Source organism: Trichosurus vulpecula, chromosome 7, assembly GCF_011100635.1.
Source record: "Trichosurus vulpecula isolate mTriVul1 chromosome 7, mTriVul1.pri, whole genome shotgun sequence".
NCBI lineage: Eukaryota > Metazoa > Chordata > Mammalia > Diprotodontia > Phalangeridae > Trichosurus > Trichosurus vulpecula.
The window spans coordinates 62,447,820-62,460,539 of NC_050579.1; the positions used below are offsets into that span (position 1 = coordinate 62,447,820).

General features: G+C 38.7%; 1 protein-coding gene and 1 pseudogene across 1 annotated transcript in view; one reads left to right on the top strand and one right to left on the bottom strand.

Annotated features, from left to right (window-relative positions):
• Positions 1-12,720, top strand: part of LOC118857536 (calcium-binding mitochondrial carrier protein SCaMC-1-like) — a 56,875-nt gene that overhangs the window by 19,602 nt on the left and 24,553 nt on the right. Inside the window, exon 3 of the mRNA XM_036768192.1 lies at positions 8,345-8,432. Within this exon, the coding sequence (XP_036624087.1) occupies positions 8,345-8,432 (88 nt within the window). The remainder of the gene's footprint in view (positions 1-8,344; positions 8,433-12,720) is intronic.
• On the bottom strand, positions 1,636-2,120 carry LOC118856902 (annotated as a pseudogene).

Genomic DNA, 12,720 nt, shown 5'->3' on the forward strand with positions numbered 1-12,720 from the left:
GTCACCCCACTCTCCTCCCATCCCCTTTTCCCTTCCTTTCTTGTAGGGCAAGATAAATTTCTACGCCCCATTACCTGTGTATCTTATTTTCTAGTTGCATGCAAAAACTTTTTTTTTGTTGTTTTTGAACATCTGTTTTTAAAACTTTCAGTTTCAAATTCTCTCCCCTCTTCCCTTCCCACCCACCCTCCCTAAGAAGTCAAGCAATTCAACATAGGCCACATGTGTATCATTATGCAACACCCTTCCACAATACTCATGTTGTGAAAGACTAACTATATTTGCTCCTTCCTGACCTATCCCCCTTTATTAAATTTTCTCCCTTGACCCTGTCCCTTTTTGAAAGTGTTTGTTTTTGATTACTTCCACCCCCATCTGCCCTCCCTTCTATCATCCTCCCTGTTTTTGATTTTCTTCCTCCTTCTTTCCTGTGGGGTAAGATACCCAATTGAGTATGTATGGTATTCCCTCCTCAGGTCAAATCTGATGAGAGCAAGATTCACTCAATCCCCCTCACCTGCCTTCTCTTCTGTTCCTACAGAACTGCTTTTTCTTGCCACTTTTATGCGAGATAATTTACCCCATTCGATCTCTCCCTATCTCCCTCTCTCAATATATTCCTCTCTCATCCCTTAATTTGATTTTATTTCTTTTACATATCTTCCCTTCATCTTCAACTTACCCTGTGCCTGCTCTCTCTCTGTCTCTCTCTCTATATATACACATACATATACACATACATACACACTCACATATACATATATACATAAACATATACATAAACATATATATATATATATATATATATATATATATATATATATATATATATATATATATATATATATATATACGCTAATACTGAGGTCTCATGAATCATGCACATCATCTTTCCATGTAGGAATGTAAACAAAACAGTTCAACTTTAGTAAGTCCCTTGCAATTTCTTTTTCTTGTTCTTTTTCTTGATTGCCTTTTTATGCTTCTCTTGATTCTTGTGTTTGAAAGTCAAATTTTCTATTCAGTTCTGGTCTTTTCACTGAGAAAGCTTAAAAGTCCTCTATTTTATTGAAAATCCATATTTTGCCTTGGAGCATGATACTCAGTTTTGCTGGGTAGGCGATTCTTGGTTTTAATCCTAGCTCTATTGACCTCCGGAATATCATATTCCAAGCCCTTTGATCTCTTAATGTAGAAGCTGCTAGATCTGGGGTTATTCTTATTGTGTTTCCACAATACTCAAATTGTTTCTTTCTGGCTGCTTGAAGTATTTTCTCCTTGAACTGGGAGCTCTGGGATTTGGCGACAATATTCCTAGGAGATTTCTTTTTGTGATCTATTTGAGGAGGCGATCGGTGGATTCTTTCAATTTCTATTTTGCCCTGTGGCTCTAGAATAGCAAGGCAGTTCTTCTTGATAATTTCTTGAAAGATGATATCTAGGCTCTTTTTTTGATCATGGCTTTTGGGTAGTCCAATAATTTTAAAATTATCTCTCTCCTGGATGTATTTTCCAGGTCAGTGGGTTTTCCAATGAGATATTTGACATTGTCTTCCATTTTTTCATTCCTTTGGTTCTGTTTTATAATATCTTGATTTCTCATCAAGGCACTAGCTTCCACTTGCTCCAATCTCATTTTTTTTTTTACATGAAAACTTTTTTACTATGACAAAGACATCATACAATTTTTATGATCTTGGTCTTTCCTTCTTGCCTTTGTACAAGGCCAGAAGAGAAACATTTGCAACTTTCACAACCTTGAATCGGACTCCAGGAATATCACCAACAGCATGACCTTTTCAACCAAATCCAGCAACCAAAACTTCATCATTTTCCTCAATAAAGTTCAAGCAGCCATCATTGGGAACAAAGGCAGTGATTTTTTTGCCATTCTTAATCAGCTGGACTCTCACACACTTCCTGATGGCAGAATTGGGCTGTTTGGCTTCCACACCAACTTTTTCCAAGACAATCCCTTTGGCATGAGATGCTCCTCCAAACGGGTTGGCCTTCAAGGCAGTGCCCAAATGAGCTTTCTTGTATTGTTTGTCATGCCACTTTTGGTCTCTCCTGTGGCTTCGGAGTTTTCGAGCAGTACGAAGACCACGGCACTTACCCATGCTGCTGCCGTCCGGGCCCAGAGAAAAGAGAGAAGCTCCAATCTCATTTTTAAGATAGTATTTTCTTCAGTGGTCTTTTGGACCTCCTTTTCCACTTGGCTAATTCTGCCTTTCAAGGCATTCTTCTCCTCACTGGCTTTTTGGAGCTCTTTTGCCATTTGAGTTAGTCTATTTTTTAAGGTGTTGTTTTCTTCAGTATATTTTTCAGTATTTTTTTGGGTCTCCTTTAGCAAGTCATTGACTTGTTTTTCATGGTTTTCTCACATCCTTCTCATTTCTCTTCCCAATTTTTCCTCTACTTCTCTAACTTGCCTTTCCAAATCCTTTTTGAGCTCTTCCGTGGCCTGAGATCAGTTCATGTTTTTCTTGGAGGCTTTTGTTGTAGGCTCTTTGACTTTTTTGACTTCTTCTGTCTGTATGTTTTGGTCTTCTTTGTCACCAAAGAAAGATTCCAAAGTCTGAGACTGAATCTGGGTGCGTTTTTGCTGCCTGGCCATGTTCCCAGCCAACTTACTTGACCCTTGAGGTTTTCAACGGGGTATGACTGCTTGTAGAGAAAAGAGTACTATGTTCCAAGCTTGGGGGGATGCGCCAGCCCTGCCACATCAGCACTCCTCCTTCCCCAAGAACCCCAACCCAGACTGGACTTAGATCTTCAGCAGGCTCTTCACTCCTGCTCTGATCCGCCACTTAATTCCTCCCACCAGTTGAGCCTGGGGCCAGAAGCAACTGCAGCTGCAGTTCTGCAGCTGCCCCACCTCTGTTCCCCCAGGGCGGTGGCTGACCCCAAACTCCATCTTTCACTCTATACCCAGCCTTTCCCACTAATCTTCTCTGTTGTCTTTGGTGTTTGTGGGTTGAGAAGTCTGGTAACTGCTGCAGCTCACTGATTCAGGGCGCTAGGGCACGCTCCGCCTGGCTCCTGGTCTGGTTGGTCCGTGCCACCCACATTGGGCTCTGCTCCACTCCACTCTGCTCTGCTCCCAGCTCTGTGCGGGATAGACCTTACCCAGAGACCATCCAGGCTGTCCTGGGCTGGAGCCCTGCTTCCCTCCGCTATTTTGTGGGTTCTGCAGTTCTTCTCTGTTGTCTTTGGTGTTTGTGGGTTGAGAAGTCTGGCAACTGCCACATCTCACTGATTCAGGGCGCTAGGGCATGCTCCGCCTGGCTCCTGGTCTAGTTGGTCTGCGGGACTCATGCTGGGCTCTTCTCCTCTCCGCTCTGCTCCCAGCTTCATGCACGAAAGACCTCACCCAACAACCATCCAGGCTGTCCTGGGCTGGAGCCCTGCTTCCCTCTGCTATTTTTTGGGTTCTGCAGTTCTAGAATTGGTTCAGAGCCATTTTTTATAGGTTTTTGTAGGGTTGGCGGGGAGCTCACGCTAGTCCCTGCTTTCCAGCCGCCATCTTGGCTCTTCCCAGGCCTTTATTTTTAACAGTGTGTGTGTGTGTGTGTGTGTGTGTGTGTGTCTTTCTATTTCAAGTGTGTTTCTTGAAAACAATATAGGGCTGGATTCTTGATTCTAATTCATTTTGCTGTCCAATTCCATTTTATGGGTGAGCTCATCCCATCCATATTCATAGTTATGATTGCTGACTGTATATTTCCCCCTATCCTATTTTCTTCTGTTTATTCTTCTCTCTCCCTCTCTCTCTGTTTTTAAATCCTGTCCCTCCTCAAAAATATTTTGCTTCTGACCACTGCCACCCTTAATTCACCTTCCCTTTTGTTACCCCCTTCCCTATTACCTTACCTCCTTTCTCTCCTGCTTCCCTGTTGGGTAAGATGAATTTCCATACTCAACTGAGTGTGTATATGTGTGTATAATGTGTGTGTGTGTGTGTGTGTGTGTGTGTGTGTGTGTGTGTGTATGTTCTTCCCTCTTTGAATCAATGAAGATGAGAGTGAGGTTCAAATGTTGCCCCCTCTCCCCATTTTCCTCTCCATTGTAAAAACCCTTCTTTGCATGCCTCTTTTAAGTGAGATAATTTTCCCCCTTTTTTTCTTTCCCTTCCTTCTTCTTCCAGTACATCCCTCTTTCTCAACTTTCACAACATAATAGACTTACTCATGTTCATTGTCTAAATAGACTTCTAACTGCCCCAATGATGGTAAAGTTCTTTGGGGTTACATGTATCATTTTCCCACTTGGGAATGTAAAAAGTTTAACCTAATTCTAGGTTCCTCATGATTTCTCACTCATGTTTACCTTTTTATGCCCCTCCTGACTCTTATGCTTGAGTATCCAATTTTCTGTTTAGCTCTGGTCTTTTCATCAGTAATACCTGGAAGTCCTCTATTTTAGTTGTTAAATTTGCATTTTTTTCTCCATTGCCTCTAAAGCAGACAGCTAATGTCTTCTGCTGTACTACACCTCCAGTCAGCCCTGACCCCAGCGCCACAAACCTCTCCTTCTGACCTTTCACATTGTCCTGGGCTGAAAAAATGTCTCACTCTGACCTTTTGTTGGTTATGGTGCTTTAGATTCAATTTGACATGGTTATTTTAAGGTTGTTTAGAGGAGAATTTTGGGAGGGCTTAGCTAGAAAGCTCCCTTTGCTTCATCATTTTGGCTCCACCAAGTTTTTTGCTTTCCTTTCCAGTAATCTTTTGTTTTATTTTCAGAATTTCTACTTTTGTGTTTAGTTGGAGCTTGTTAGTTTTCTAATTTTTTTTTTTAGCTCCATGCTCAATTCATTGTGTCTGTCTCTGTTTCCGTCTCTGTCTCTGTCCCTCCCTGCTCAGTTGCCCCGCCCCTTCCTTGGATGATGAATGTGTTTGGAGATATACATTTTCTCTAAATACTTCTTTGGCTGCATCCCAAGTGTTTTTGGTTTGTTGTTTCACTGTCGTAATTTTCTTTGATTAAATTTTCCATTGTTTCTAGGATTTGTTTTTTGACCCATCATTTTTTTTAAGGATTAAGTAACTTAGTTTCCAATTAATTTCTTAATACTTTCTTCAAAGTCCCTTTATTGAATATTATTTTTTATTGTATTGTAAAGGATATATTAGATATTGCATACTTATGAAGTTTTTATGCTTTATTACATGGCTAATATTTATATGGGTACTATTCTGTAAAGGTAATTTAAATTTGAAGATCTTTCCCACTCATTAATAGGCCCATGTGACCTGCTTATGTCACAGGCAGCCCAAGTCACATGTGGTAGGAGGAGCTTGCTGAATGAGTGGAACTGGAAGAGTGGAGCAGGAAATGCTCAGAGCAAGTTAGAACTGTAGGAGGGGAGGACATAGGCAAGCAGTCAGCTAGGATTTGTGAGTGAATGTTTATGGGAAGGCCCCAGCAGGGGGGGAAGGTTATGGGATGGCTTGGCTCCCTGCTGTGATATTGTGTTTTAAGTTCTTTGCTGTTATAATAAAGTGGACTTTGGTTTTGGTATTTGCTTGCTGCTTGGATGGGTTGGACTTATTGGTTTTGGGATCTGGTTCTCTGGTGTCTGAATAAATGTTTTACTTCTACCTTCTATATGGAGAGTCTCTTATATTTTGCAGTATAGAATTACACAGGCATATTCACAATTATCGTCAGTGTTGTGATTATTGCCTTGCTGATACACATGCACAGCTGAGAAATAGATATACACCTTTCTATTTCTATTCAGTAATCACCAGAGACTTTTCATATCTAACTTTTTTTGCTTATCTTTTGGTTAGATTTATTTTAGGTCTAAGATGGGTACATTAAGAGCCCCTAGTATTATAGTTTCACTCTATATTTCTCCTTATAAACTGACAAACTTTTCCTTTATTTATAATCTATATGTGTGTGTTTTATATATATGTATATACTCATTTATAGTATATACAAAATATTGATGCTAATTATCTATGGTCACTTTAAGAATAAGTAATTTTTCTTTATCTCTTTTAATCAATCGTATTTTTACAGTTGTCTTGTCTGAGACTATGTTTACTATCCCCGATATTTTGAGTTCATGTGAAGCATAATAGACTTTGCTCCAGCTCATTATTTTTAACTCTGTGGGAATCTTCATGTTTCAAGTGTTTTCTTGTAAATAATATATTGTTGCATTCCTTTCTTTGCCCACCAAACCTCCCTCTCTACAAAGAAGAGGGTAGTGAGAGAGGAGTATTCTTAGCTCTAACAATATATATTTTATTCAGTCTTCTTCCATTCTCTGTACCTCTTCTATCTTTGTCTAGTCCCCAGTCACAAGTTCTTACATTTTATTTCCTTTTATTCCCTTTTCACATTATCTACCCTCTGAAGTTGGAGTTTGTTTTGTTCATGATTAATTCTTTCTTGAATTTATTTTCTCTTTTAATCTTCACTGCCCCTCTGTCTGTTCCCACCTTATTCCCTATTGAGTTTAGTGTCTTTCTAGACCAAACTCTGTGTATATTTGTTTAACCCTCCCTTGTCTGGTTCAGATGAAAGGGAGGTTTTAGATGTAGTTCATTAATCTGTTCCTCCCACTCTTTTTTGATAGTTGTATGATCTTAGGAACCATGATTATGTGAGATAAAAAATAGTAACATCTTCCTCCATCTTTTTTTTCCCTAGTTGTATTCCTTTTTCTTCTCTTTGCTATTTTTCTTAAGATCTTAAAAATACATCTAAACTGTTCCCCAACTCTGTTTTATTTACGCTCTCTGTGACTCTTGAAGATATTAGATGATTACATTGAAAAATCATATGGCACATCAGATATCTTTCACACTTATGACTACAGGAGAATTTTTAACCAAATTATATGATATCAAAACTGGTAAAGGTCAGATATGCAAGATATAGAGGGATCTAACCAAAATACATAACATCAAGAGCCATTCTTTGATGGATAAGTGGTCATAGGATGAGGGAAAGTAGCTGTCAAGAGAACTGCAAACTATTAGCAGCCATGTGAAAAATTGTTCCAAATAACTACTAATAAAAGGAGGGTAAATCAAAGCAACCCTTCGGTGTCACTTAACAGCTGGCAAATTGTAAAAGGTGATGAAAGATGGGAATGGTCAGTTCTGGAGAGGTTGTGGAAAGGTAGGCACACTAATGGATTGTTGGTAAAACTGTGAATTAGTCTTACTATTCTGGAAAGCAATCTTGATTTAGGCTAATAAATCAACTAAGGTATCTCTGATCTTTGACCCAGAAGGCCCATTGCTAGGCATATGATATACTCCAAGGATGTGAGTGTTAAAAAGAAATGCCCCATATACACAAAAAGATTTATAGTGGCATTTTTCAGTATTAGAAAGAAGCAAAAGTAGATGTCTCTTAGGTTGAGAGTGTCTATACAAATTGTAGTACCTGAATGTAATGGAATGTTATTGTGTTATAAGAAATGATGAACATAGCTAGGTGACCCAGTTTGAAGTGTGGGACTTTGAGCCAGGAAGTCCTGAGTTCTTATTCTGTCTAAACTAGCTCTAAGCAAGTTACCTTATTGCTCTCAGTCTCATTTTCCTCGTGTGTAAAAAAAAGGAGTTGGTCTCTAAGAAGGTCCCTTCCAGCTCTAGAGCTTTGATACAATGAATATGAAGAATAAAGAGTGACAGGGGAACACTTGTACACTGATAAAAAACAAAGTAAGCAGAAGCAGGAAACTAGTATACAAACAATGGCTATACCATTGTAAATGGGAAAGAACAACAACAAAGAATCCATACTGACTGCTCTATAATTATAATGACCATTCTTGGTCCTGAAGAAGAGCTATGAAAATACGCCTCCCATCCTTCTTTACAGAAGGCTATATATAGATATATATCCATATATATGGATATATACACACACACATATATACCGCAGACATATGAAACACAGCATACAATTAATATCAGACTTTGTTAATGTGTTGGTTAGTTTTGTTAAACTGCTTTTTCCCCTTCATTATATGAAATGACAGCCTTGAAAGGTGAAGAGAGGAATACATTAGGAAATGAAGGTGATATGAAAATAAAAGATATCAATAAAAATATATACATACACATATACATATACATACACATGCATACATATATGCATGTATATAGAGCTGATTGTTTTCTTTGATGTTTCTCTACAAGTTCACATGGGGTCTTCATTTTTGATGCTTTATTTAACCTTTGCATATAAAGGCCAGGTACTATCATATCCCTTGGAATTTTATAGATTGTTATAGCAATGCCTCTAAAATGTTGGTATCAGTGTCTTTTCAAAGGCTTTCAAATGGAATATGTTTCTTTTCATTCTTTTAAAGGAGTAATTGAAACCTCAGAAATTATCCAGTCTCTCAAGATACTAGGTATAGAAATTTCTCAACGACAGGCAGAGAGAATTCTTCAAAGGTTAGCCCATATTTTTATTTTTGATAATTTTTTTAAAGCTTTCATTTCAGTGTTCCATAATAGAAGCTGTTATCCATAGAAATATGGTCCTTTCCCCCCTTTTCCTTAATCTAATGAAACGCTTATTTGACTCATGTATGTTGTTTATTGGGTTGACTCTGTTATGTGTGTATAATATATATGTATATAAATGCATATACTTAAATATACATATATATGGACTTGAAAAAAGATACTGTGCAAACTCAATCAGATAGTCAAAAGCATTTGTTATGCCCTTACTATGTGCCAGGCACTAAGTTAAGCAAAAAAAGGCAAAAACAATCCCTGCTCTCAAGTAGCTCACAGTCTAGTGAGAGAAACAACTTGTAAATAACTAAGTAATACAAGATATACAAGGTAAATGGAAGGTAATCTCAAAGGGGAGGGCACTAGCACGGAGGTGATTGGGAAAGGTTCCCTGCAGGGGATGGGAATTTGAGCTGTGTCTTGAATGAAGCCAGAGAAACCTAAGAGGCAGGGGAGAGAAGGGAGACAATCCAAGGCATGGGAGCCAGCTGGTTCAAAGGGAGGTGTAGTTTGCCAGCATCAGTAAGTAGGCTAATGTAGCTGGATTGTAGCAGTTCTGGAGGAGAGTTTAAGTGTAAGATAACTGGAATGCTATGGTAGGACAAGATTGTGAAGAATTTTAATGCCAAACAGAAGATTTTTTATTTGAACTGGAGGTCACAGGGAATCACTGGAGTTTATAGAGTACAGAGGTAGAGCCATCAGACCCATTCTTTTGGAAAATGCAAATATCCACCTTCCAACCTGAGGAGCTTTATTAGAATGAGCCAAAACTAAGTGCCACTAACCCAAAGATGCTAGTATATGAGGGCAGGGAGAGGGAAAAACAAACCCAAGATGATTAGGATCCCAGTAGATCAGAAGTCATGTTCCAAATGAGCCCAGTGAATGGGGCTTTCTTCAATAATAAGAACAACAGGGGGAAGGTTTTGCTCTGAAAGAGGACATTTGCTTCAGAAGGAAAGTGACTTCAGTTTATTTCAGTTAGCGGGTAGTGGTGGTTATGAAACTCCAGAGAAGATACCTGACCCAAGAATACTTTCAACTTTGTGGCTTGTAACAGAATGGTATATGGAAAACCAATTTTAACTTTGAATCATCAATGGAACATAACTATTTAAAAACTGGCTTTGAGTAGCCTGAGAGTGGGGAAAAATAAAACACCATTTCTTATGTTTAGCTTTTATTTTGCCTTTGATCTTCATCGACTCAGTTATAGTTGGTAAAGTGAGTTAACACACTTGAATTTTTTGTTTTTTATCCTTTAGTGGATTGGTGATCTCATCACCTGTTAATTCCTTCTACCAGCCAAAACGACTTCCTGCTTTCACCTTCTGTTTTTTCACTGTGTATATAGCTCTATATATGTATGGCTAACATTCCAGTCTCTGATGGACTTTATGAGAAAAGTAGAAATGGAGCAAGATGACAGAGATAGGAAGAGTAACTAGTCTTGACCAGGTATACAAAGAGGAACTTTATGCTATAGGCAACACATTTTGAAGGTGTTGAGTGAATGGCAATCGAGATATATGAAATAGGGGAGGGTCCTGAAAGATGGAAAAGAATTCACTAAGGAAAGGTGATCAAGAGAATACTAATTACTACTGACTCATCTGCCTACTTCTCTCTATAAAACCTTTGTGAAGACATTCCGCATATGTATTGAAGGTATCCTCACTAAAAGATGATAAGGGAGCAGGCAGGTTTTCACAAATAATATATACAGCAGATAGCAACTTCACATTCACATGTGTGACTGGTTAGACTTCATTGCATGGGAGATAGGGTATTGGCTTTGTAGTCACTGTGTTCAAGTTCCGACTCTAACAAATAGTAACCAGGTAAACAGAATAACTTCCTAGTACTCTAGGCATTTCTGTGTGTGTGTGTGTGTGTGTGTGTGTGTGTGTGTGTGTGTGTGTGTGTGTATGTGTGTATGTGTAGGGATGGGTAAAAAAATGGCCACATTTTCAGTCACACAATTAACTGAAAAGTACAGAGAATACAAGATCGTACTGTGCTTAATGTTTGTGGATTACTTTTTAAAAAACATTTAATTTGGTAGAGATAAATGCATCCTGAAGGTTTCTCCTTCAACAAGGTGTCTCCCATGATTAGATGAAGATCAAATAGGACTCCTTGTAAGATGCAACAGAAGAGCTCTATGACCCTCTAATTATCAATATCAAGCAAGGCATAAAACAGGAAGACGTGTAGGGCAAAAGTATTTGCTACTGTCTTGGAGGGCAGCCAACTCAAGGTTCAAGTGGAAGAGGAGCTCTCTGTAGAGATGAGGTTCCCCTAGAGGCTTCTAAGGGGGAGATTGTGCTCTTTTCATCAGGTCTTGGAATACTACAGAAATTCCCAAATAAACCCATAGGCACTCAAGAAAGTTCAGCCTAGCAGTCAACATAGGAAAGAAGAGGTGGATGAAGAATGCTGAGTGTCTAGACATGCAGTTGGCTGAACATTTAGGGTTGGTTCATTAATTTACTGATTTAGTTGGTCCATCAATTGATGTATCTTGGGTAGACACTTTGAATGGACAATGAGCTGGGCCCAGAACTGAATTAGAAGAGAATGGGATAAATTGCTTTTTGGAAACTGCACAGAACTCTCAACAATCCCAATCTTCTCTCTGAAACAAACTTTTTTCCCTTGAGTTTCCCCAAAACTCACCTTTTTAAAGCATTTTTTTTCTCCCAAGTCTTCAGGTCATGGAACAATGCTACATTTTCTAAAGAATCAAAATTGCTGTTGATCCAAAGGGTAAAAGAGCAACAAACATATTGTAATTGGAAGTAGGCAGCAGAACATTGCCATAAAAACTTATGCGAAAGAGATGGCCTAAGACATGTGATCTAGGAAATCTATGATTGGGAAAGGAAGTGGTGGGCAGTAGAACCCATGCAATGCCAGAAGGCCTAGAGAAAGGCCTTCTAAGGGAGGACACAGACAAGAATCACACAGGAAGGGAAGGGGTGGATGGGTACAGTCTGCATGGATGGAGAGGGATACCCACATCAGTGAAATCATGGATCCATTGAAATATGCATATATTTATACAGTTTGTTGTTTTGGGTTCATATCTATGATTTAATCAAGTAGAGGATACTTGTGATGTGGAAACACCTCCTTCAACTGATGCAGATTGACAACTTTTAGGGAGTTTGTAGGAAGATTGACTCACAGATATGGAGCAATGAGATACCTCAGAGGCCGTCTAGTTCAGCCCTCTCACTTTATAGTTGGGGAAACTGGGGCCTAGGGAGGTTAAGTGATTTGCTAAAAGTCACAAAGGTAGAAAGGGCCAGAGATGTCTGAAGCTCTGAGAATTTAAGTGACTTCTGTAGAGTCATACAGTTAGTAAGTATCTGAGACTGAATTTGGACTCAGGTCTTCCAGACTGGGTGTGACGGGTGTATGTATGTATGTATATATATATACACACAAACACACATGTGTGTTTGTATATGTATGTATATGTATATGTATGTATACATATTGTGTGTATGCTATATACATTTGGATTTAAACTATGCATACATGTATATGTGTACTTTTCTGGGGGGGGGGTTAAATTTATGATTTCCTGGGTAATAGGAGCTCCCTATGAGGAAACTCCCTCCACGGATGCAGATTGGCAAATGTTCTGTAAGTTGGAGCATTGAATAGTTAAGTGGTTTGCCCAGGGACACACAGCTAATTGGTGTCACAGGTCTTCTTGATTCATAGGCCAGTTTTCTGCAAATTATATCATGCTGCCACATAGTTTATGGAGAAATCCCGTGCTATTTTTTCTGGATGTCTTACTAATTTTTCAGTTCCGAGGCCTATACTGGTTTATCAGTGTTGATTACGTCATCCTAAGAGATAGCTGCCTTGTCAGTGAGTAAAGGAAATGTTATTCTCCCGAGCAGAAAGTCTTTTTAGGGTTTGCTCAAATTTTCGAAAACCAGAGGATGAGATTTCCTGTACCACTTCTCTGCCTTCCTTATCTACTGCATTCTCTTTGTTTCATTTCTTTTTTTTTCCTCCTAGTTTTGTTATTTGCACTTTTGTGTGTTTTATTTGTGTTTTTGTGATTTTGTTCCGTTAGATTATAAATTCCTTAAAGGCAGGTACCATGCCTCCACTTTTTTTTGGTGAATATTTCTCATTGATACATACTTCTGTGTATATATTATAATTGTTGATTAGAATACAATTCAGTAAG